Raw genomic sequence first — 24,054 nt, 5'->3', positions numbered from 1 at the left:
ATCCAATATTTTTATTAGCATATTTGTTATTTTCAATATGCTTTACCACACTGGGTCTTAATTGAAAAATTCACTGGTTAATGGGCTTTTGTTGGGAAATAGAAATAGAAAATAAACGAAACACGCCCTTAACATTTTCCTTAATTGCACAACTACAGAGTCTGATTGCTTGAGAGTGAAGAAGGAATGGTTGCACTAGTAGTGAAGAGGATAAAGCTGGGCTCACAAGGCCTGGAGGTATCTGCGCAGGGACTAGGCTGTGTGGGCATGTCCACCGCCTATGGCCTTCGTAAACCCGAACCTGGCATGATCGCTCTCATCCACCATGCGATTGATTCCGGCGTCACCTTCCTCGACACCTCCGACGTCTACGGTCCCCATACCAACGAGATCCTCATCGGGAAGGTCTCCTTTTAATTTCTCTACACTCAATTTGTATATGTATGGAGTTCTGTTTGTTTGTATGTCTGTGTAAGAGAGAATCTTAATTAGAGCCACCTGTTGAGCAGGCCTTGAAGGGAGGAGTGTGGAAGAAAGTTCGGCGTTATCCTAGCGGACGGCAAGATGCCTGTTCGTGGTGATCCGGATTATGTTAGGGCATGTTGCGAGGGGAGCTTGAAGCGACTTGACGTTGATTGCATTGATCTTTATTATCAGCATCGGATTGACACCACTGTTCCTGTCGAAGTCACGGTAATTTCTATATTATGGATAAGAAATCTTGTGGAATAAAGTGGTATGAATTTGCTGAAGGCCAATAGCACATAAAAATGAATGGTTTAGCATTAAAAATTTTCAGATATTGATTTCTCTGTGTTTCAGGTGTCCCTTTTTTTCACATACCAACATACAAACTATTTATAAGCGAACAAAATTTCTACTACTTTTCCTTCTGTAGAATGAATATTCAGACATCAGAAGTCAGAACAATGTCGCGATTGAACATTCTTTGACACTTGTTTGTGTCATTTGCTGGATGGGTAAACTGAAAAAACTAGTTGAAGAGGGTAAGATAAAATATATAGGTCTCTCTGAGGCATCTGCTTCAACGACCCGAAGGGCCAATGCTGTTCATCCAATTACAGCTGTGCAGTTGGAGTGGTCCTTGTGGGCAAGAGATGTGGAGGAAGAAATCGTTCCTAGTGGACTTTCAAAGAACCGGAAATTTAGTTTGGAAAAAAGTATGAATTGGTCATGGAGTGCTAATTTAGAGACCTAAATGCCAAAGTAACTAATTTTTCAGGGAACTTGGCATTGGGATTGTTGCATATAGTCCACTAGGTCGAGGATTTCTTTCTTTGGGGCCTAAGGTGATTGAGACCTTTTCGAAGGATGACTATCGACAGGTTAGTACATTCATTTCGCAGGTAAAGATTTTCAGAATATATTAGGTATACATTAGGTGTAACAGAACATTGTAGCATCATTCTTCTGCTTAAAACATAGTAGATGCTCTGAATTCTGCCTTTTCCATAGATAATTTATCTTATTGAAATTTTTTGTGACCCTGTTAATGAATTTTATTAGTAGTTGCCATTTTGTGATTGGCTAGGCTTACTGCTCTATTAAATAATTCTTTCTGGTCATAGCGCTTTCCATCTTTAGTTCCCACACATTCTCCATCTTCCATTTACAGCAATCAGCTGCAGAGCTCCACATTGCTGGCATTTCTCCATAAATTAATATTCAAGGACAATACTATGACCCAGTGGTAAAACAACAACCTAGAGCTCTGTGGTTCCAATTCGTAGCTAGTCTAAAATAAAGGCTCCATAGTCCTTTTCAGATATTAGGCACCTCAGCTTCTTACCTCTTGTAAATTGCTTACTGTTTCACTGAAACTTACGTAGTTCCTCCTGGATTGACACTCAATTTCTTGAAAGTGCTGGGAGGCTGTTCGCATAACTGTCTTCTAAGTTTTTTTTATGAACATATATTGATTTTACTGCTTGTTATTTTAGTGTGTGGGAGGATTCAAACCTTCAAATTGTTCCAACACAATGGAGTTTGGAGAGGGCTGCTGTACTTAGCTTTACCATCCTCTGTTGTGGAGCGAATGTTTCATGATTCAAACATGTGACATGTATAAGTAAACTGGCATGCAAAAAATAAACCCCCAAATGGAATGCCAAAATTGAATTATCCTCCCCTGCTACCTATTACATTACCTTGTTAAAATGTTTCACTTTGGTGTTGCAATGAGCAAACAAGTTAAACTTATTGCATGTCATTCAAAGCAAGGAAAAAAATGATTGGATCATGGGATAAAGTTGCCATCACCGATTATTCGCTAAATGAAGCATGTGATCAGTTTATTTCAGTTTTAACACTAAAAAGTTTTGTTTCTGTGGTTGCAGCAACTACCTAGGTTTCAACCTGAAAATCTGGAACATAACAAAATTCTGTTTGAGCGTGTTAATGAAATGGCAGCAAGAAAAGGATGCACTTCATCTCAGCTAGCACTGGCATGGCTCTATCACCAAGGAGACGACGTTTGTCCCATTCCTGGAATCACTAAGATTGAGAATTTCAACCAGAACATTGGAGCTTTATCTGTGAAACTAACACCAGAAGAAATGACTGAACTTGAATCTATTGCTACAGCCGATGCTGTGAAGGGCGACAGATATGGAGGACTCTACTTACAAGGAGTCTGAAACTCCACCACCGTCTTCATGGAAAGCTGTATAAATGTGTATGTCATTGGCTGTGGCTTTACTGCACACGCTTTCTGTGTGTTCTATAGTGTTATATATATATATATATAAATAAATATAGAGTTGCTGCCACGTTGGTGAACATGATTTTGAACGAGAGACTATGATTCATCCTATTGTGTATATATATTTTGATGGGGGAATTGAGTCTTGCGCTTAACGCAGTCTCTATAGCACACAACTACAAAGCTCACTTGAGAAGTGATGAAATGCAGGAGTGCAAGTTCAGTTTTTCGGTTTGGTTTGGAATCGGAAACCACCAAACCGAATATTTTCGGGATGATATTTTTGTAAACCGGACCAAACAATTAAACCTATACAACCCGTTTTAAACCGGACCAAAAAATTCGGTTTTAAACCGGACAAGTCACAAGTATACAACTTCAGAAATCACTATTCAGAAGATTCAGATTTTTGAACAAATAAACAAGTAGTCAAGTATCATTACCATTTAAATTGAAGAATCGTGAGTCATTGGGTTTGATAGATGGATGGAGAAGAGACTCTTTTGCTTATGAGAGTCCTGTAAGGCTTCAATGGAAAATCAAAAAATTTAGGGTTAGATTAAATCGCGTACATGTCGACAATCGATACACTAAGGTTAGATAAAATCTCAACTATGCCTGTTAGGGTTCTCGATTTGCTAATCGATGGTCTACTGTGACTCCCTTCTTCTCCGAAACAATAGACTATAAATTGTTTGAGTAGTCCGGTGTCCAACAGCTCTCAACTAAGATGAAGATTGAACATCTGAACTCGTACTGGTCCTACCCGGTCCGTCGCTCCACCCTCTTAAGCCTGTTTTCGATGATTCTCAGCCAGTCAGGCACTCAGGCATCAACCGCCTCTAACCTCTTTGTTCTTTTTCTATTTCTCTGGTATGAGAGAGTTACGAAAAACCTTAAACCTACGATTTAGAAATTAGTAAATGTCTAAATTAGAAGAGTGCTTTGTTATGTTAATGATGGTTAATTAGATTAAATTAGCATATAAAAGTATATTACATTATTAAGTTTTTTTTTTGAAAAGCATTATTAAGTTATTTATTACTTATAATTATATATATATATATATTACTTATATAAAATTATAAAAGTATTATTAAACCTAAAATACTATTTGGTTTATGGTTTGAGACCTAATTAGAATTTTTGAGATCGGACCGTAAACCGAAAACCAGATAACTTGGATTTTCTAACCCGAAACCAGACCGTAAACCGAGAAACCAAACCAAATGATTATTTTCGATTTGGTTTATGGTTCGGATTGCCGTTGTGAAGAGGGATTAAGTTGGGCTCACAAGGCCTGGAGGGGCTTGGTTGTATACGCTTGTCCGGCTTTATATGGGGGTTAATACAACTTTTGGTCACTGAAAGATTAATCAAATTTCAATTTGATCACCGAATGTTCAAACGTTTCAACTTGGTCACCAAAAATTGAAATTTGTTCGAATACAGTCATTCGATCAGATTTCTCAACTTTTGGGCAGTTAAAGTGCTTATATGGCATATAAAAGTCAATTTTGGCTCATGTGGATTGACACGAGCTGACAATAGCCAACCTAGAAAATAAAATTAATTTTTTATATCAAAAATTTACAGCAATATCCCCTCTTTGCCCAGGGGTGGAGATAGAAGGGTAGAGTGGGGTTGACCCCACTCAATTTTTTTTTAAAAAAAATCAATATATGTAATACTGTGTCGTTTTATTTATTTTGAAGAAGAGAAGTATAACCTAGTAACTCTATCAAACTATCTCTATCTCATCAAGTCTTCTCTGATCTCGCTCTCAAAGAAAAGCTGTCGATACTACAGTACGCACTTTGCACTCGGGCAGTCGAGCGATGGGCGCATCACGACGACATTGCTCACTGCTCAGTTACCTCAGTATGCTCTTACACTTGACAGTTGATAGCTATTCTCTTCTTCAATCTTCATTGACTCTCTGTTATGCCGCAGCATTGTCAGGATAGGCGCACTGCGCACAGCTTATTTGCTTTTGAATTTCGATCACGATTATCTTCAAAGGTCTATCCTTTTTTGTTGAATACTTGAATTGTTGTTATAGAAAATTAGAAATATAGAATGCAATTTCTTTGTATTGAACTATTGATAATGAGACTATTATGAAGCGATTTCAGAATATGAAGACTTGTAGGGAAGAACTGTAATTTCTTTGTTATTTGTCAAATTGTAATATGTTTGTTTTTATGACTATGACTATTTGGGTTACTTTAACTAATATTATTTTGTCTGCTTAGTATGTTATTTTGGTATGTAATTGTTTATCATTATAGAAAGTGTGACCCCGATGACAATATATCCCAACTCCGCCATGTCTTTGCCAATCACCTTCTCGATCTGACTAGAAGATACAGGATCGTGAATCTCAATAGCTTCTCGATCTGACTAGAAGGTACCAAGATCTTGAATAACAATACATATATGCCCTTTCAATATTTCGGTTACCGACTTGAAACATTTGAACTTTAGGTGACTAAATTGAAAAATTCAAAATTTTTCAGTGATCAAAAGTTATATTAACCCTTCTATGGGCCTCCACATGATCGCTCGCACTGTTATAAACTAGTTCTACGACTCCCCATTAGTTATGCGATTAAAAGAAAATTATTATCTACGAATGTTATAGATATTTAATCTATATATTATTTCAGTCAACTCAAAAGAAATCGACTGTAGAACATGTTATTTAGATGTCTTTAAGCAGCCAACACATTTACACAGCTTTCCATGAAGACAGTGATGGAGTTTCAGATTCTTTGTATGTAGTTACCAATCCACCATATCTATCGCCCTTTACAGCATCTGCTGAAGCAATGGATTCAAGTTCAGCCATATCTTCAAGAGTTAGTTTCACAGATAAAGCTCCAATGTTCTGGTTGAAATTCTCCATCTTAGTGGTTCCAGGAATGGGACACACATCATCTCCTTGGTGATGGACCCATGCCAGAGCAAGCTGAGATGGGGTGCATCCTTTTCTTGCTGCCATTTTATTAACACGCTCAAACAGTTTTTTGTTATGTTCCAGATTTTCAGGCTGGAACCTAGGTAGATGCTGCAACCACAAAAATACTTGTGTGTTAAAACTGACATAAACTCGTCACAGGCTTCATTTAGCAAATAATGGGTGATGGAAACTCTATCCCTGATCCAATCATTTTTCTCTTTTTTTGCATGACATGCAATAAGTTTTAGTAGTTAGCTCATTGCAACACCAAAGTGAAAATTTCAACAATGTAAATGCTAAATTAACAAACATTAAATTCAACATATGTTCATAAAAAAAATTTTAAAAAAAAACTTAGAAGACCGATATGTGAACAGCCTCCCAGCACTTTCAAGAAATAGAATGTCAACCCAGGAGGAATGACATAAGTTTCAGAGAAACAGTAGCAATTTATAAGAGGTAAGAAAGAAGGTGAGATGCCTAATATCTGAAAAGAACTATGGAGGCTTTACTTTAGACTAGCTAGGATTGGAACCGCTGAGCTCTACATTGTTGTTTTACCACTTGGCCATAGTGTTACCCTTAAAAGTTAAAACTGATTTATCCTATGTTAATTTATGGAGAAAGGCCATCAATGTGGAAGAGCTGCAGACGATGGCCCATAAATGGAAGATGGAGAATTAGTCAATAGAGAATTAGAGCTGTAACATAGGCAATAACAAAATGGCAACTACTAATCAAATTCATTAACAGGGTTACAAAAACTTTCAATAAGACAAGTTAATATGTAAAAGACAGAATTCAGAGCATCCACTACGTTTAAGTAGAAGAATGATGCTACAATGTCTACACCTAACGTACATGTAATATATTCTGAAGATATTTACTTGCGAAACAAATGTACTAACCTGTCGAAAGTCATCCTTTGAAAAGGTCTCAATGACTTTAGGCCCCGAAGAAAGAAATCCTCGACCTAGTGGACTATATGCAACAATCCCAATGCCAAGTTCCCTGAAAAATTAGTTACTTTCGCATTCAGTCTCTATACTAGAAATCCATGACCAATTCATACCTTTTTTTTGCAAAATAAATTTCTGGTTCTTTGAAAGTTAACTAGGATTAGTTGATGTCTAACCTACAGGTCGGAACGATTTCTTCCTCCACATCTCTTGCCCACAAGGACCACTCCAACTGCACAGCTGTAATTGGATGAACAGCATGGGCCCTTCGGATTGTTGGAGCAGATGCCTCAGAGAGACCTATATATTTTATCTTACCCTCTTCAACTAGTTTTTTCAGTTCACCCATCTAGCAAAACACACAAGAAAGTGTCAAAGAATGTTCAATCATGACATTGTTCCGACTTCTGATTTCTGAATATGTAGTCTACAAAAGAAAAGGTAGAGAAATTTTGTTCAATTGCCTGCGACAATTATGATTTCTGAATATTTAGTCTACAAAAAGAGTAGTAGAAATTTTGTCTGCTAATAATTAATAGTTGTATGCAGATTCATATTTATCTGTGCATACCACTTTATTTCACAAGATTTGTTATCCATAATTGAGAAACTACCGTGACTTCGACGGGAACAGTGGTGTCAATCCGGTGCTGATAATAAAGATCAATGCAATCAACATCAAGTCGCTTCAAGCTCCCCTCGCAACATGCCCTAACATACTCCGGATCACCACGTACCGACATCTTGCCGTCAAGGCCGAACTTCGTTGCAATTTCTACTTTCTTCCGCATCCCTCCCTTCAAGGCCTGGTCAGTGTTGTCTCTAATTAAGATTCTCTCTCACACAGGCAAACAAACAACAAGAAGAACTCCGTACATATACAAATTGAGTAAATTGATCGTAGAGAAAGTAAAAGGAGACCTTGCCGAGGAGGATCTCGTTGGTATGGGGACCGTAGACGTCCGAGGTGTCGAAGAAGGTGACGCCGGAGTCAATCGCGTGGTGGATCAGAGCGATCATGTCGGGTTCTGGTTTAGCAAAGCCATAGGCGGCGGACATGCCCATACAGCCTAGTCCCTGCGCAGATACCTCCAGGCCTTGTGAGCCCAGCTTTATCCTCTTCACGACGGCTTCTGCCATTCCTTCTTCACTTTCAAGTAATCCGACTCTGTAGTTGAGCAATCAATACTCAGTGAGAGGCACGAGAGGAATCGGTGCTTGTGGCATCTTAAATAAGAGAGGGAATGTAAATTTCTGATCAACATTTTGTGAGTGTTGTGGGTTATACAAGTCAAAAGATTGAATGCTGGCGTAAGGACATATGTAATGGAAGGGAAAACTTCTACCTTCTTTCAATTTGATGACCAAAGATTCCATGCTAAGGACATGGAAAAATATGAGATCTCGGAGTGAAAGAACTTCTATTAAAAAATGAAATGAGAAATAACATATTGTTGGAATGCATTAGGAATTTCAATGAATGAGAATACATCCTATAATGTATTAGGGCATGCTTTACAAGTTAAATTAGAAACATGGCCACAGAGGCTTGGAAAGTAAAGGGTTACGCTAGAAACTAGTTGACCGGAGCTATGTTAATTAAAAATATAAGTGATTGGAATCATTGCCTAAGAAAACATAAAAGGTTTGTAGATGCGGAGTTTGTGTTTTGACGCATGGTGTTTGTAGATTTCCCTTCCTCATCCTTTTATACTCTTTATGGTGATGATGGTGATCTTCAACTCCTGTTTCCTTGGTACGGTCTCGACATGTGCAGATGTGAAGGATAATGGAAAATTGTTCTCTTGTTAGTTGCTGGGATTACTAGATCTGGCCTCTTTATAACTGCAACATCCTTTTGGTAGTGGACATTATGGTGGACATCCTGATTCGTGCTCCTTCCTCATGACGGATGTGGAAGTGCTAGGGCATGCTTATTGCCCCACTCTCCTGGATTATAGGCCTTGTGTCTATGATTGAGGAAAAATGACAAATTATTACCATATTGATAGTACTCTTGTATAGTTGAACGTGGAAGGACTTATTCTTATTGAAAGTACAGGACGAACGTGCTTTGGATCTCTGGTTGAGTGCAGCTACTGAAAATGTGTGTGACATATTTCAGGAACGTACATGCAACAAACTATGGATTCTTTTGAACTTCGTTGCGTTTATCCGGCTAAAAATTATATTTCTATTTAACAAATTATTTTAAATCGAAATTAAAAAAATTATGACAACAAATCCCCATTTGTAGCTTTCCAGACATCACCTATTGAACAATCCTGATTTCCAACAATTGTCTCTTGGATTTCAAGTTAATAGGACCATATTTCTTATAAAATGAACAAACGTTAATTTAAAAATGTCCTCGCCCTTTCCATGTGTCTTTTGGAGATTGGTTGAGCATTGTCAATTGCAGGACCCACATTGTCACATGTCAGTAGATGACTACTTCCCTCTTATTTAAAGAGATGGATTTGAATTTTCATTTTTGAAACCAGCATTTATCTCGTAACTCTTCGAATTTCAAAACCATTTCATAGGCCAATGAATGACAAGACACGCTATTAGACAGTTTACTACAGGCGGTTCACCTCCAATTTTGGGATGTGGGCACCAACTCTTTCCATTTTAGGTATGGATTCATGAGTCCAAACCTTCAAGTCCTAGCCTTCATCCTTGGGATGCATATGGATGGTCCTTAAGCTAACAATACTATTGAAGCTCCGCCCCAGACTTCCTTTTTTTATCTCAAGGTCAAGGATATGTCTTACTCGTATTGATGCAAGGCATATGCATAAAGCACAAAGAATATTTTTGAAGAAGAACATATTTGTTTTCTAATCTTCTAACTCAAGAAATTTGTCTTTTGTGCAAGCTCTTCGATAATTACTCAGGATTTTACTCACCTTGCCCTTTGTTGGACTCACAGTCTGGTCTACTCTTTTGGTCCCATGGTACTTGCTCTGGTTTATAGAGACATGAAAACATTTAATGAATATGGTTTCGAGAGCTGTCCAGGTATTCTCCAGATCATGCAACTCTTGTTGTGGACGTACTTCAAGCCATTTTGACCAGAACGCAACTCAGTACCTCTGACCTTGACTCTTTCGACCTACAATATAAAGGACTAACCCCTTTGCATCACGACTTCAAGGATTTTTTTATCTTCTTCTATAAAGACTTCACTAACAAAGATGAGTTTGCTCGGTTCCCTTTCGATTGCAAACAGGCTGTTGAATAGCTCAACATAGAGCCCAGTGAAATTGATTTAGCTCAAGATGTCATCAGAATTATCCTGTCGTGGACCAATTTCTTGTCTTCCCATGATCTGCGCTACTATATCTCTGAATCCCCACACAATAAAAATGTGGGGTTGAATATTACAATGCTGCTCAGCTGGCCCAGTAGTTTGGCTTAGTCCAAATGGTTCCCCTACCTCCATACCTATCAGAGAATAAATTTTGTACATGCAAGGGGTGTGGTCAACTGACATGCTCTATAGTATTTATAATGTGTTAGCTTCCATCTTAACCTATGTAAGAATGTTCCCTTCACCGAATGCTATTAGGCAACTCCTTATTTCATCTTCTGGTGGATTAGAGTACATCAATCAACAATTTACCCGATGGCTTTGGTAAGCTCTCGAGATATTCTATCTTCTGATCCTCTAATGTAGGCATTAATCACTTCTTTTCTAATGCAGGGTCCTCCACTGGCTCTTCTAAAAAGGAATTGATAGTCGGGCCACATCGGGGGACTCCTGCTACACTTCAAAAATTTGGGAATACTGTAGTCAGTAGACTCTTCGCCAAGAGAACTAAAGTTGGCCAGCGTCTAAGATCGACTAAGAGAACCATGCCTTCCATTAATTGGCCCACCAAAGGTGTACACTATCCTCGTTTATCCAGAAAAGGTATATTATTGTTTTAAATGAGTCATTCTGCAAGAACTAACCTTGAAAGTAATTTTCCGTCTGATGTCCTTGCAGATTAATTATGACTCTCCACCATCATAGCTCACACTCAACAAGAAGAAAAAGACCACTCCTCTACTACTCTGCCAAAAAGTATTGATGTTCAAGGCTTCCTAACCAAATTGGCTAGTCGGACTCCAGTTTTTGTTCCCTAACCTTTAGATGTTGGGTGTTTCTAAAATAATTTGGAAACTTTGATTGTATTGCAGGTAATAGATCAAAGAGTAAGCATGAAGATAAAGAAGAAGAAGAAGAAGAGAAAGAGAGATAAGCCAATGAACGTGAAAATGTTATTCAATTGACTCAGTTACAAACGGTAACCTTAGTAAGATATATACAGAGAAGATAGACACAAAGGTCATTTGATGTGACTATAAGATTTACATATCTTACATTTGAATATATGTAATTTAAATTTAATGTTATAATAATCTAAGCCCATACTTTGCAAGACAATGACCCAGATAGTAAATAGGCCCAAACTAACAACCATAGTCATTAAAGAATGAACCCACTTGAACTAAGAGGCCCATTGAGCGTGAGTCCATTAAGAGAAGCATCAACTTGGCATTGCATCTTCATCGTGAAAGCAGCCCTAGAACCTGCACGAACCAGATACAAGAAATACCAAGGGCTCAGATTATCACCCTCCCGCAAGCTGATCAGGAGGTCTTCGCATGTTCAGCTTGTCTAAAAGATGGTGAATTCGTTGAATGGACAACGGTTTGGTGAGAAGATCGCTGGGTTGATCTGCAGTCTTGAGGTGAGCCAATTTGATTAAACCTTCTTGAACTTTATCTCGCGTAAAATGTAAGTCCAGTTCGATGTGCTTTGTACGCTCATGGAACACAGGATTTGTAGCTATGTGAATAGCAGCTTGATTATCACAGTATAGGTCCATAGGGTAAATAGCCTTGATTTGAAGCTCTTTGAATAAATTGTGAATCCAAGTCATTTCACTGACAGCGGAAGCCATTGCTCTATACTCTGCTTCAGCAGAGGATCTAGAAACTGTTTTTTGTTTCTTCGATTTCCATCCAATGAGAGCATCACCTAATTTGATGCAGAAACCCGTTACTGATCTGCGTGTGTGGGTGCATGCAGCCCAATCTGAGTCACAGAACCCTCTGATCTGCAAAATGTTAGTAGTAGGATAGAAAAGAGAATGGTCCAATGTACCTTTGATGTATTTTAATACTCTATTTGCAGCGTTCATGTGAACTTGAGTAGGTTGTTGCATAAATTGGCTAAGAGTATTCACAGTATATGTTATATCAGGTCTGGTTAGGCATAAATACATTAGCCTACCTACCAATCTTCTATATCTAAGTGGGTCATCTAAAGGAATACCATCTTTAGGTGATAGTTTGTTGTTTGTGTCAATAGGGGAGTTGATAGGATTAGCATCAGATAAAGCAGCATCTTTAAGAAGGTCATATGCATATTTTCTTTGACTGATTGTGATGCCAGAATGAGTATTTTGTATCTCAAGACCTAAAAAATATTTTAAGGGTCCTAAGTCCTTTATTTTAAAACAAGAGCCTATATAGTGTTTAACTTTGTTGATTAGGTTCAAGTCATCTCCCCCTATGGCCATGTCATCCACATAAAGTAGTAGAAAAACTTGGTGGCCAGCCTTTTTCTAAAAGAAAAGAGAATAATCTGCTTTGCTTTGAATGAATCCAAAAGCTATGAGCACTTGCTTACACTTTTCATTCCATTGTCTAGAGGCTTGTTTTAAGCCATAGATAGATTTATTTAATTTACATACTAGGTTCTTTCCTTGATGAGAATAACCAGGAGGGATTCTCATGTAGACCTCTTCCTCCAATTCTCCATTAAGGAAAGCATTATGCACATCAAGATGTGATATGAACCATTTATTCATGGTGGCCAAGGCTAAGGAAATTCTAACTGTGGTAATTTTCACCACAGGAGCAAAGGTTTCTTTATAATCAAAACCTTCACTTTGACTATATCCTTGAGCTACCAACCTTGCTTTATATCTCTCTAGAGATCCATCAGCATTATATTTAATTTTAAAAATCCATTTGCAACCTATTGCCTTTCTATTAGGTGGTAAACTAGTTAAATTCCATGTTTTGTTGTCAATTAGAGCTTGCATTTCATTCTGCATAGCCTTAATCCAATTTGGATCTTGAGCTGCCTCCTTAAAATTGTTTGGTTCTTTCTGTTTTATAATGGCAGAAATAAAAGATGCATGTGAATGATCAGAGAAAATGCTATTATGGACAGAAAGTTGATGTGAAGACTCAGTTGTATTACAGACATAATCTGCCAGGTATGTGGGTTTGTTCTTAACTCTGGAATGTCTATCTAAGTCATTGTTGGAATAAATAGGTTGTAATATTTCATGTTCCCTAGGGTGCTGTGTTGTGCAATTTGGTGCTGTTGTAGCTTGAGTATTTAGGAAAGGAAATTCTGTTTCTTTGAAATGTACATCCCTGGATGTGAAGACTTCCTGAGTTTGAATGTTGAGAATTAGGTAACCTTTGGTTCCCAGAGGGTAACCTAAGAAAACACCTGGAATAGCTTTAGGTTGGAATTTTGAAATTTGTGTTTTGTTTGTTTTAGCAATGCAAAAACAACCAAATACTTTAAGATGATTATAATCAATGTCTTTGTTATAGACAATTTGATAAGGAGATTTTGATCTAAAACTCTTGAAGGTAATCTATTAAACAGAAAGGCTGCTGTTTTGACACAAAAAGACCAAAATTGTTCATCTAGACCACTTTGAATTCTAAGAGTTCTGGCCATGTTGATGAGAGTTTGATGTTTCCTTTCTACTATCCCATTTTGTTGGGGAGTGTAAGGGCAAGATTTTTGATGTATGATGCCTTCTTGTAAATAGAAATCTGTCATGAGGAATTCTTTCCCATTATCAGATCTAATGGCTTTGATTTTCTTTTGAAACTGAGTTTGAATTAAATTAAAGAAGGCTTTAATGTATTTCCTGGTTTCATCCTTGGATTTCATAAGGTAAAGCCAAACCATCCTAGAATGGTCATCTACAATGGTAAGGAAATACCTATATCCATCAATTGAAGTAGTAGAGTTAGGTCCCCATATGTCCATATGAACAAGATCAGAACAAGATTTGGACAGAGAGTTACTAATAGTAAAAGGGAGTCTTTTCATTTTGCCCTAAAAACATTCATTACAATCCTGTGAATTGTTTGACAAAAATTTTGGCAACATTTGGCTTACAGAATGAGATGGATGACCTAGTCTCATATGCCATATCCTATTAGAGATTACAGAATTTGTGCTAGCAGAGTACAAAACATGATGTTCTTCATCAGGATTGTAGATGTAGAGTCCTTTAATCATGCTGCCCATTCCAGTTTTCTTCAAGGTGACTGGATCCTGCAGTGCACACTTGTTTTTAGAAAACAAGACAGTATGATGACTCAAATTAGTAAGTTTACTTACTGAGATTAAGTTGAAGGCAAAACTAGGAACACAAAGAACATTTGTGAGAGTAATTTGGGGAGTGAGTTTGACAGAACCTATATGACTGATGCTATGTCTTTGACCATTAGGCAGGGTGACATAGGCGTTATGCATGACATGATATTTATGAAGTAATGATAAATGACATGCAACATGATCAGATGCACCAGAATCAACTATCCATTTAGTAATATGTTGAATAGGATTGGTTATACCTGATAAAGCTGAAGCTATGTGATGCTGAGGTTGTGAAGTATTAGAAGCTTCTCCATTCACCTTAGACTTAAGAAAATCAATTAGTTGCAAGCATTGAACATTGGAGAGATCCATATTTTGAGGTCTGGACTCAACAGAGGAAGTTGAAACTTGGTTAGCTGAGTAGGATCTACCACTGTTATTTGGTTTCTTCCTTGAAGGAAAACCAAACAGTCTGAAATACTTTCCTGTATTGTGGTTGTCCTTTTTGCAATGTTTGCAATACATACCTTCTCTGTTTGATGAAGAACTCTTGGATATATTATCAGAATTTCTTTTTGGTCTGTCTGTGTTGTTGTGTCTGAAATTTTTGTTGGAAGAGAAATTATTTGGCTTGGTGAAAGCCATAGCAACTCGAGTGTCTGTCACTGTCTCTGATGAATACATCTGCTGTGTATTCTCTTCCTGCCTAATCAAATTGAACACTACATTCACATCAGGGAAAGGAGACATAAGGAGTATTTGACTACTTACATGGTGATAAGAGTCATTTAAACCCATGAGAAATTGGATGACTTTTTCTGTCTCTCTCTGCAGCATTACAGGTTTGTGAGTGTTGCATACACACTGTCCACATTTGCATTGTGGTAAAGCTTGATGTTGTTGAAGTTCATCCCAATAGCTTTTGAGTTTGACATAGTAGTCAGTGACTGATAAAGTAGCTTGTTTGATATTAGCTAAAGCTCTGTATATCTCAAATACACGAGTCTTATTGGTAACTGAAAACATATTTTTAAGATCAAGCCAAAGATCCCTTGCAGATTTAAAGCTAGTGATACTAGCTAAAATTTGTGCAGATAAACAGTTGGTAATCCAATTTTTGATGAGGCTGTTGCCTTGCTTCCAAAGTGGAAGATTAGGATCTTGTGGGCTAGGAATAGGAAGTGTGCCATCTATGAAAACAAGTTTATTCCTTGCTTCCAAGGCTGTTATCATGCTGGAACTCCAAATATGATAATTGGATCCAGTAAGTTCCACAACAATTAATTTGCTGATACCAAAGTCATTTGGAAGAAAATGATAGGGGTTAAGAAAGGGATTAGTTTGAGTATGTGTGGGAAGGGTGGGCGTGGGAAGGGCAGAATAAATTGAAGGTGTAGGTAAGAGAGGTGGAAGTGTGATGGATGGTGTGGGCAAAATAGATGTAGTGGTGATGGGTGGGTTAGAAAAAAAAAGAGGATTACCATTTGTAGTCACTGTGTGGAGATTAACTCCATTGTTGATATCTGTCATTGCAGTGTTCCTCATGTAATCACTGCCATTAGCTAATACTTGTCAGACCCTAACAGTGTTTGAATTTTCTGGATCCATAAGGCTCCGATACCACAAAATAATTTGGAAACTTTGATTGTATTGCAGGTAACAGATCAAAGAGTAAGCATGAAGATAAAGAAGAAGAAGAAGAAGAAGAGATAGAGAGATAAGCCAATGAACGTGTAATGTTATTCAATTGACTCAGTTACAAACAGTAACCTTAGTAAGATATATACAGAGAAGATAGACACAACGGTCATTTGATGTGACTACAAGATTTACATATCTTACATTTGAATATATGTAATTTAAATTTAATGTTATAATAATCTAAGCCCATACTTTGCAAGACAATGACCCAGATAGTAAATAGGCCCAAACTAACAACCATAGTCATTAAAGAGTGAACCCACTTGAACTAAGAGGCCCATTGAGCGTGAGTCCATTAAGAGAAGCATCAACTTGGCATTGCATCTTCATCGTGAAAGCAGCCCTAGAACCTGCACGAACCAGATACAAGAAATACCAAGGGCTCAGATTATCAGTTTCCAGCCTTTTCAGCTCCACAACTCTTACTGAAGATAGGCTAGTACCTGTACCCATGGTGGATTTTCGGTTCTCCATAAACACGATGTTGAGTGCCTTCCTCCTCTAGACATGACCCAGGCAACTCCAACCGAGGAATTAGTTGCCGAGGACCTTCATGGTTATGATTGGCGATTTAAGCATATATTTAGAGGTCAATCTCGGAGGCACTTACTTACGACAAGATGGAGCACCTTTGTTACTTCAAAAAGATTAACTGCTGGAAATTCTTTAGTAAAAGCCTTCTCGGATGATGAAAACAAGAGCATGGGTTATGTTTTGCATGTGCGTGAGGGAGTTGACAAAGGTAGTATTGAAGTGAATATCCTACATCAAAAATTAGTTGAATGGGGTGGGGAGAACTACTTGTTAATCTTTGACCTAAGCGGTAAGAAGTCATTTCTACAAGATTCGAAAATTGGATATGGTAAAAAGTCATTTGGGAGGTATATGAGCACAAGCTTTGTCGTATTAAGTTTCTTGTACAATCAAGTTCTTGTTAAAAAAATAACCAAAGTTTTATGAAGGAAATTGGAGTATTAAATATCTTCCAGGGACACTTATTACAAAGCAACAAGAGAAGATTAGTTTCAACAGGGTTCTCATCCCAATTTATCAATCCATTTGCATGCAGTGAATGCATGTGTTGTTTTATCAGACATGAGGGCTGCAGCTTTTAGAAGTTTCGGGCGTGATTGCTTGGTGACAAACCTCGCTTCTAGTATGGACATGAAGACCAATTTTGTGGGAAAGCTGAGTACTTTTATTTTTGATCCTGGTGGTGACCATTTGGTGATAAGAGAAACCATGAGTGCTCCACGTTGGTCTAGTGAAGCAATTGCATTTGTCAGTGTTCTATTCGACGGAGTCGAATTTTTGTCGGTCAGCGGGAATGATGGAATGGGATTCTATGAATGTGCACAATCCAACAAGGATGTACAATGGTCAAAAGGAGAAATCAATCACCAAGGAGGAATTTATGACAACAATTCAGTACAATCACAAAATCCCAAGCAAAGTCTTTCTTTGGATCTCTTTTCTCACCCATTTCGTTATCCTCTTCACAAAAAGAACCCACAATCCCAAGCAAAGTCTCGGATTCAAATGTGTCAAATAGAAGGCCTACCTAACCAATTAGAGGAATAGACTTGAAACAGAATTGGACAATTACACTTGAACATACTTGAACCAATTAGATGAACAGACTTGAAAGTTGAAACAGAATTGAACAATTACACTTGAACACAAAACAGAATTGAAATTAACCAGGAAAGAAAATAGAATAAAAAACAGAATTGAAATTAAAGGACAATGCCTTAATTTCGATAAACATTTTAGTTATAATTTATTTTTATATGATTCAGCATATCGATCAACATTTCACTCATATTTTTCTTAATAAACAGAAGTACAGAACATAATTGAAACAAAATTGAGCAGACTTGGGACGGGGATTGACCCGTAAGCAATGAACGCTGAGAGTTTGAGATGGCAGAGTAGCAGATCCTCTGGAATCGGAGGTGGCGCAATATGGGTTTCAAGTATGATTGAAGTTGGTCGCAGTCGGGAATCGGAGTTGATTTTTTCAGTAGCCTGTTTTATGTTGCAGAATGCAGATATTACAACTAGTTCTACCACTACTCACTTTTAGTTAACCGAGTAAAAGAAAATTATTATCTACCAACCTATACATAATTAATCTTCATATTATTTCAGTCGTCATAATAAAAAAAAAATTCATGCTGTAGCAAATGTTATCAGAATAAATTCATAATATAATTCCACAAGTTCTCCCAAAAAGAAGAAGCAACCAACATTGTGAAAGAAGCTCTTGTGTCACATGTGCAAGATTTAGCAATGGTAGAACGTTTTAATCCACACGTACAGTTTCCGAATCAACCAAGAATATATAACAAACAGTGAAAAAAGGATATATAACAGGCAGTGGTAGAATTTCCTCAAGTGACTTCTTCAGCCAACCAAGAACATCTACTAAACTCAAGGTTTGGTTAGAAAGAAACAGAAAAAGAAATGGTGTGCCTTGCACAGAAAAAAGAAAATGACTTACAGCATGAACTATATAGGCGAAATCAGGAGAATAGACAATAGGATATATAATAGTCTCTTATTCAAAACAAACAGAAAGATTACATTCATTACTCAATAAGCATGAAATCATTTGCTTTTCTAGACAACAAAATCATATTCACCAGCATTACAGCAACTATATATATATATATAACACCACAGAACTTTCAAGTATCCGAAGATACAAAATTGACAATAGCACACGAAAAGCAGGTACAGCAAAGCCACAACCAAAGACACATTTATACAGCTTTCCACGAAGACAGTGGTGGAGTTTCAGAGTTTTCGTATGTAGTTACCGATCCTCCATATCTGTCGCCCTTCACAGCATCAGCTGTAGCAATAGATTCAAGTTCAGACATATCTTCTGGAGTTAGTTTCACAAATAAAGCTCCAATGTTCTGGTTGAAATTCTCAATCTTAGTGGTTCCAGGAATGGGACAAACGTCTTCTCCTTGGTGATGGAGCCATGCCAGTGCTAGCTGAGATGGGGTGCATCCTTTTCTTGCTGCCATTTCAGCAACACGCTCAAAAAGATTTTTGTTATGTTCCAGATTTTCAGGTTGAAACCTAGGTAGTATCTGCAACCACAAAAACACTTTTGTGTTAAAACTGACATAAACTGATCACAGGTTTCATTTAGCGAATAATCAGAGATGCCAACTTTATCCCATGATCCAATCAATTTTTCCTTTTTTTGAATGACATGCAAAAGTTTTACTTGTTTGCTCATTGCAAACGCCAAAGTGAAACATTTCAACAAGGTAAAGCAATAGGTAGCAGGGGAGGATAAATTGTAACCAACGCGGGAATTGACGATGATAGCAATTTTGGCATGCCATATTTTTAGCATGCCAGTTTACTTTGTACATGTCACATGTTTTAATCATGAAAACAATCGCTCGACAACAGAGGATGGTAAAGCTATGTACATCAGCCCTCTCCAAACTCCATTGTGTTGGAACAATTTGAAGGTTCGAAACTCAAACACGCTAAAATAACAAACATTAAAAACAATATACGTTCATTAAAAAAAACCTAGAAGACTGTTATGTGACCAAAACGAATTAGTTAATAGAGCTGTAGCCTAGCCAATCAAACAATGGCAACTACTAATCAAATTCATTAACAGGGTCACAAAAACTTTCAATAAGATAAATTATCTATGGAAAAGGCAGAATTCAGAAACATATGAAGAATGATGCTACAATGTTCTGTTACACTGAATGTACCCCTAATATATTCTGAAAATGTTTACTTAAGAAATAATTGTACTAACCTGTCGAAAGTCATCCTTCGAAGAGGTCTCAATCACCTTCGGCCCCAAAGAAAGAAATCCTCGACCTAGTGGACTATAGGCAACAATCCCAATGCCAAGTTCCCTGAAAATTAGTTACTTTGGAAGTCAGGTCTATAAATTAGCACTCCATGACCAATTCATACTTTTTTTTTCCGAAATAAATTTCTGGTTCTTTGAAAGTTCACTAGGATTAGTTGATGCCTAACCTACAGGTCGGAACGATTTCTTTCTCCACATCTCTTGCCCACAAGGACCACTCCAACTGCAAAGCTGTAATTGGATGAACAGCATGGGCCCTTCGGATCGTTGAAGCAGATGCCTCAGAGAGACCTATATATTTTATCTTACCCTCTTCAACTAGTTTTTTCAGTTCACCCATCTAGCAAAAGACACAAGAAAGTGTCAAAGAATGTTCAATCATGACATTGTTCCGACTTCTGATTTCTGCATATGTAGTCTACAAAAGAAAAAGTAGAGAAATTTTGTTCGCATATAAATAGTTTGTATGTTGGTGTGTGAAAAAGAGGGACACCTGAAACAGAGAGAGATCAATATGTAAAAATTCTAAATACTAAACCATTTATTGGCCTTCAACAAATTCATTCTAGATCTTACTCCCTAAAAATCATAGAACTGAGTCAAAGATGTTCACAGGTGGAACCTGCTAACAGTTAGAGCGAACGATACAGCTTTGTGCAAGTAGATTCATTTGTGCACGAGGCATATATTCCTCATCACAATCAATTCCTCTGCAACAAAATCACGCATGGAGACATACAGACTCATATTTATCAATGCATAGCACTTTATTTCACAAGATTTCTTATCCATAATTTAGAAATTACCGTGACTTCAACGGGAACAGTGGTGTCAATCCGGTGCTGATAATAAAGATCAATGCAATCAACATCGAGTCGCTTCAAGCTCCCCTCGCAACATGCCCTTACATACTCCGGATCACCACGTACTGACATCTTTCCGTCCACTACCAGAAGGCCGAACTTTGTTGCCAATTCTACTTTCTTCCGCACCCCTCCCTTCAAGGCCTGGTCAGTGTGTCTCTAATTAAGATTCTCTCTCACACAGACACACAAACAAACAAACAGAAGAACTCCATACATATACAAATTGAGTGTAGAGAAAGTAAAAGGAGACCTTGCCGAGGAGGATCTCGTTGGTATGGGGACCGTAGAGGTCGGAGGTGTCGAGGAAGGTGACGCCGGAGTCAATCGCGTGGTGGATGAGAGCGATCATGTCGGGTTCGGGATTAGAAGGGCCATAGGCGGCGGACATGCCCATACAGCCTAGTCCCTGCGCAGATACCTCCAGGCCTTGTGAGCCCAGCTTTATCCTCTTCACGACGGCTTCTGCCATTCCTTCTTCACTTTCAAGTAATCCGACTCTGTAGTTGTGCAATCAATACTCAGTGAGAGGGACGAGAGGAATGGAAGCTTGTGTCTTATATAGGAGAGGGGAGTGTAGACGTCCGATCAACATTTTGTGAGACTGTTTGTGGAAATTCAAAAGATTGAATGCTGGCGTAAGAATGTACGTAATGGAAGGGAAAAAGTTTTACCTTCAATTTTGATGGCCAAAGATTGATTGGATGCTGGCGCAAGGACATATGTAATGGATGTCAAAAGTACGTCAAACAAGATTACTAGATGTTATAATGTCTAAATTTAGTGGACTCTTGATTAAGATTAAAAACTAGACCTACAAAACCACTTTTTGATCAACATGTGACACTCCCTCGTTTTTTCTCTCCACTCGACTCCACTTTTTATACTAAATATATGAACAAAAAATTATTTATGGAGTGCTTGAAATATATTATCATTGTAGCGTATACACTTGATATGTTTTGATATTAGTTTTTGACACTAATATCAAAACATATTAAGCGCTATATCATTTTTTACCGTTCGAGATGCTCGTTATATTTTAGAGCACGAAAAATAGTATTTATTGTGAAATTAATCATCCAAACTAATTTTGTTGAAGACTCATCATCTAATATTTCAAAATAAGATAAAACACTCACAATCTAATAGAGTTCACATAGTTTCATAGCGAAAAGGGGAGAGAGTTTGAATAATTTAAAATTTATTTAATTTCAGCCATCCATCTAATCTGACGGATGAGATTTAATATCATTAAACCAAAGCCCAAATCACCCACTTCCCAAAAACCAAAATCCTTCCTCTCCCTCGTCCTCATTCTCCCTCAAAATTGGTTCTCTCTTACCCATTCCCTCTCAAAATCGATTCTCCACTAGACCGACGACGACGAACACTCTCACTGACGACGGAGACCACTCTCCAACGACGGAGACTATCCTCATGGACGACGATGACTCTCAAGTACAATACTTTTACCTGTGTTGGATGTAAAGCAAAGTTTATAAACTGGTTCACTTTTTTTATCTACTGTACACCATGCTTAGTGCTGCAAAACTATAGTTTTGTTTTTACATTTATATAACAAGGCATGTTGTATACATGCTTATTCTGATTAGAAATTAATTTCATACCACGAGTTCTGAACATGACATTCAATAATGATCAAGATTGGACCCCTTATATAGACATTGAATTTGATACACTTGATGAGGCTTGGGAGCATTGGTGTCATTATGGTAAACAAGTTGGGTTCTCGATAAGAAAGAGTTTTTTAAATAGAAGCCCCAAAAATGAACAAGTTACATCAAGGGGATTTGTATGTTGTAAACATGGTGTCCGTGAAGAAGATAAAGGTAGAGTTCATTCAAACCATAGCGATGAGACAAGAATGAATTGTCATGCTAGTGACTAATACAAAAATGTGAGTGTGTGTACTTACCCCAAGTGTAGGGTAATCGGCAAGTAATGAAATCCGAGAGTCCGGAGTTGAATCCATAGGGAAACAAATACAACTTTGATGGATGAATGCAAACCACTAACTAAATAGCTAAGCGTAAACAATAACAAATAAAGTGCAGAAAAGTAAAAGGGCCGAGAGTTTGGTAAACATGTGAACAAGCATCAAACTAAAGCAATAATGATGAAGACGATTAACTAAAAGCTCTAACCTCTAACCTCTAATCCTTCCTGGTGGATACTCATTTCTCATACTCAAGGTATAATTGCAAACACACAACTATGCACAATGCATTGTGCAATACTATTAACTATGTATATGCAAAGGAAATTGGGCATGAAGACTTCGATTCCTACATTGAGGTCATCGGGCCTCTTGGTCTACGATGAACGCAAATGGGTAGGCACCTATTCTTATGGATTAATATTCTCCCTTAGGGCTCGGCTTTGCTAGCACCCTAATTTCACTCTTAAAAACTAATTAACCATAACTCTACCATGCATATTCCATAAATTGTTCAAAATCCCGTCATCAAGATTCTTGATAAGTGGTATCCATTGACAAGATCTAATTTTATTTCTCTTCATACCGTTATTTATGACTTTTATGTGGGAATTTGTTGTTTTACTACATTACTCCGCCCTCATACGCTTCTTGAGAGAGTATTTTAGCCAACTTCAATGTGACTTTTATTATGAGTGAATTATTTGTGAGAACTGAAGTTGAAGCTATACGTTATGTGATGAGATCCATTTTTTTATTTCTAGATTGTTAACCCCCATATCTTTTGATCTTACAAAAATATCCAATTTTTAATAAAACATTTCTAAATTAACAAAAATTGTCACGATAAGAAATTAAAACAAGTATATTGTTGATCAAAGCAAATATATAACAATTAAGTCACAATAGATCACAATTAATGCACCAATAGCATCTCAACTAACATAATTCATTCTTTGAAAATCGACAACTTTCATCCAAAATGACTCAACCATTACAGTATTACTAGGAGGATAATAATTACAACCAAAAGAACTGACATCAGAATTGATAATCAACCATCACACATACTTTTTCATTAACAATAAATGACAGAAACCAAATTTGTAATTAAGAGTAACAAAGCTGTGACATAAAATAAAATATAACTCAACAGAACATTATTCAAGTTTCAAAAACTATTTGCAACATAGTCATTCCGCATTGTAATTGCTATATGGTTCCTTATAAACACTTCTTGCCTAGAATCTTCATCATTATTGGCTTGCACACGAATTTCATGTTCTTGGATTAATTGATTATCAAGTTCATTGATAATGTTCTAGTCCGGATTAACACCCATCAGAAAATTTTGAATAACACAACAAGCTAAAATTATATTTGTTTGAATATTTAAACTATTTATAATGTTGTGACGCCAACGAACATACCACCAAAAAAGTATATGTACAACAAAACTCATAATCATTCTCCTCCTATGATTCTAGAAAAAATCACCTTCCCTCAAAACCTGTATAAATTTGGATCCAACACACACAACATTGCACACATTTGTAAAAGTAGCAAACACAAAGGCATGTTATGATGCACGAAACATACTCTCCTTCAATT

At 37.3% G+C, this 24,054-nt stretch overlaps 2 protein-coding genes, 1 long non-coding RNA gene and 1 pseudogene across 3 annotated transcripts; 2 read left to right on the top strand and 2 right to left on the bottom strand.

Moving 5' to 3' along the window:
• The first annotated feature begins 97 nt into the window (after positions 1 to 97).
• Positions 98 to 2,691, top strand: LOC119997685 (annotated as a pseudogene).
• A 2,656-nt stretch (positions 2,692 to 5,347) lies between these two features.
• LOC120012782 (probable aldo-keto reductase 2) lies at positions 5,348 to 7,884 on the bottom strand. Its single transcript, XM_038864323.1, has 5 exons — positions 7,565 to 7,884; positions 7,258 to 7,449; positions 6,820 to 6,992; positions 6,593 to 6,695; positions 5,348 to 5,792 (listed from the first exon to the last, which is right to left on the bottom strand). The coding sequence occupies exons 1-5, from the start codon at positions 7,781 to 7,783 to the stop codon at positions 5,454 to 5,456; spliced, it is 1,026 nt and encodes a 341-aa protein (XP_038720251.1). The 5' UTR covers positions 7,784 to 7,884; the 3' UTR covers positions 5,348 to 5,453.
• A 4,891-nt stretch (positions 7,885 to 12,775) lies between these two features.
• Positions 12,776 to 15,769, top strand: LOC120012857. Its single transcript, XR_005471301.1, has 2 exons — positions 12,776 to 12,924; positions 15,714 to 15,769. It is a non-coding gene; the product is annotated as an uncharacterized LOC120012857 (long non-coding RNA).
• A 2,514-nt stretch (positions 15,770 to 18,283) lies between these two features.
• LOC120012713 (probable aldo-keto reductase 2) lies at positions 18,284 to 21,081 on the bottom strand. The gene is made up of 5 exons (XM_038864191.1): positions 20,737 to 21,081; positions 20,427 to 20,627; positions 19,788 to 19,960; positions 19,561 to 19,663; positions 18,284 to 18,862 (listed from the first exon to the last, which is right to left on the bottom strand). The coding sequence occupies exons 1-5, from the start codon at positions 20,953 to 20,955 to the stop codon at positions 18,524 to 18,526; spliced, it is 1,035 nt and encodes a 344-aa protein (XP_038720119.1). The 5' UTR covers positions 20,956 to 21,081; the 3' UTR covers positions 18,284 to 18,523.
• Between the last annotated feature and the right edge of the window lie 2,973 nt (positions 21,082 to 24,054).

The sequence above is a fragment of the Tripterygium wilfordii genome, chromosome 1 (genome assembly GCF_013401445.1).
Source record: "Tripterygium wilfordii isolate XIE 37 chromosome 1, ASM1340144v1, whole genome shotgun sequence".
Lineage (NCBI taxonomy): Eukaryota > Viridiplantae > Streptophyta > Magnoliopsida > Celastrales > Celastraceae > Tripterygium > Tripterygium wilfordii.
This window is presented reverse-complemented; position numbering and strand designations above follow the sequence as displayed.